The sequence below is a fragment of the Sinocyclocheilus anshuiensis genome, unplaced genomic scaffold (assembly GCF_001515605.1).
Source record: "Sinocyclocheilus anshuiensis isolate Anshui unplaced genomic scaffold, SAMN03320099.WGS_v1.1 scaffold2422, whole genome shotgun sequence".
NCBI classification, from domain to species: Eukaryota; Metazoa; Chordata; class Actinopteri; order Cypriniformes; family Cyprinidae; genus Sinocyclocheilus; species Sinocyclocheilus anshuiensis.
Genome location: NW_015557345.1, coordinates 22,931 through 24,718, shown reverse-complemented (window position 1 = coordinate 24,718; position 1,788 = coordinate 22,931). Strand labels below are relative to the sequence as shown.

The window sequence follows — 1,788 nt, the reverse complement described above, 5'->3', positions numbered from 1 at the left end:
GCAGCACAACTGTTGCCAACATTGATAATTCTAATAATAAATCAGCATATTAGAATGATTTCTTAAGGATCATATGACACTTTATACTGGAGTAATGATGCTGATGGAAATTCAGCTTTGCATCACAGAAATAAATGATATTTTAAAGGATATTAAAATTATAGAAACCATTATTTTATATTGTAATAACATTTTTCAAGATTACTGTTTTTTTTTCTGTATTTTTGATCAAATAAATGCAGTCTTGATGAGCATAAGAGACCTCTTTAAAAAACATTAAAAGTTTTACTCGTCCCAAACTTTTGACCGGTAGTGTATGTTCTCTTCTTTACTTCTCCTGATGTAGGGCAAAATAAACAGTTGATAAAACTGAAAGACAGATGGTCACGCTGGTCACAAGAAAACTTGGTTTAAAACAAGATACTAAGCTACAGACTTGCATTTTCCTGACTGTGGAAAGACAACTCACCTCCAGATACCTGACAGATGCAGATGTGGAGCTGGCCCTGACTTTCTCCACAAGGCCAGCGACTAAGTAGTTGGTCTGAAAGCATTTGTTGGGAAACTCTTGTCTGCACTGAGGACAGGACACAGGACCCCTAACCGTCTTCCAGTATGACACGATGCATCTCCTGCAGAAGTGATGCATGCAGCCCAGCATCACAGGGTCTTTGAAGAGCTCAAAGCAGATGGCACATGTCAGATCTTCTCTGAGATTCATCTTACTCTTGTTGGTCGCCATATGGAGCAGATTTACTGTTTGTTTCACTTCCACTTCTGGCACAGTTCATGTAATAACGAAAACGAAAAGTGATCACCTGTTCTCATTTAATCTTAAATGCCCTAAAGGTAAGACCGGTTTGCATATAAATATAAAAAAATACGATGCTGGTGCCTTTTACAAAAATGTACAATGGTAACCATAATTTGTCAAAAGACAATAGTTCATTTCTTATTTTTGCTAATGGGATCTACATGATAAAGTGATGGGTTCAAGATCCTAAACAGCATGTGAATTCTGATATATATATATATATACCATGGTTCTATCATATTCATGTACAATGTGTACGTTTAAGGCACCGTACTAAGGCAAGTCGTACTAATAACACACATCTGAAAACGAGGCCATGTCCAATAACCCATGGTTAATGTTTGACGACAGTCAACAGTTTTACTGTAGTAACTGACGTATTTAGGCAGAAAATATAAAGTTGTTATTGTGATTCTTTGTTGTTGTTGTTCTATTCTGTGCTTCCGAAACAAAACAATGCATTTATTAGACGATTCATCGAATTTTAGCCGCTTTTCACAACAGCTATTAAGTTTAAACGTACACTTTTTCATTGTATAAGATCTATCTATTTTATTAAAGCAAATGCACAAACATACCACTATGTTACTGTTAACGTGTCAGCATTAGTAGCTCCGCTCGCAGAGAGCAGTATAAACATTAGCCTGCTGTGAGTTAGCTACACGGCTAAACACAACAACACCGAAAATAAAGACGCATATATTAAACATATGTCCTGTTATTTAATAAATACACAATATAACTTACCCTTTCAGTTTTGGTTTGGTTTTCCGACGAGTCCCAGACCCAGAGAGATTGGGAAATGTCTATATTCCTGTCAGGGTACAAGTTCTTCAGTGTGTGAGAAGCGCTCAGCTTTACTTTCATAACGACTGATTCAGCACAATGCGTTCACATGATGGACATGATGGAAACAAGTAATAAACAGAAAGCATAACAAACAAATACAAACACTGACAAGTACTGTTGGGGGG

At 36.6% G+C, this 1,788-nt stretch overlaps 1 protein-coding gene across 1 annotated transcript in view; it reads right to left on the bottom strand.

Annotated features, from left to right (window-relative positions):
• LOC107679118 (zinc-binding protein A33-like) overlaps nucleotides 1-1,700 on the bottom strand; it is a 16,125-nt gene extending 14,425 nt beyond the window's left edge. The window contains exons 1-2 of the mRNA XM_016474578.1: nucleotides 1,562-1,700; nucleotides 470-777 (exon numbers count right to left, since the gene is read on the bottom strand). Coding sequence (XP_016330064.1) covers nucleotides 470-742 — 273 coding nt within the window. The 5' untranslated portion in view covers nucleotides 743-777; nucleotides 1,562-1,700. The remainder of the gene's footprint in view (nucleotides 1-469; nucleotides 778-1,561) is intronic.
• Nucleotides 1,701-1,788: the final 88 nt, after the last annotated feature.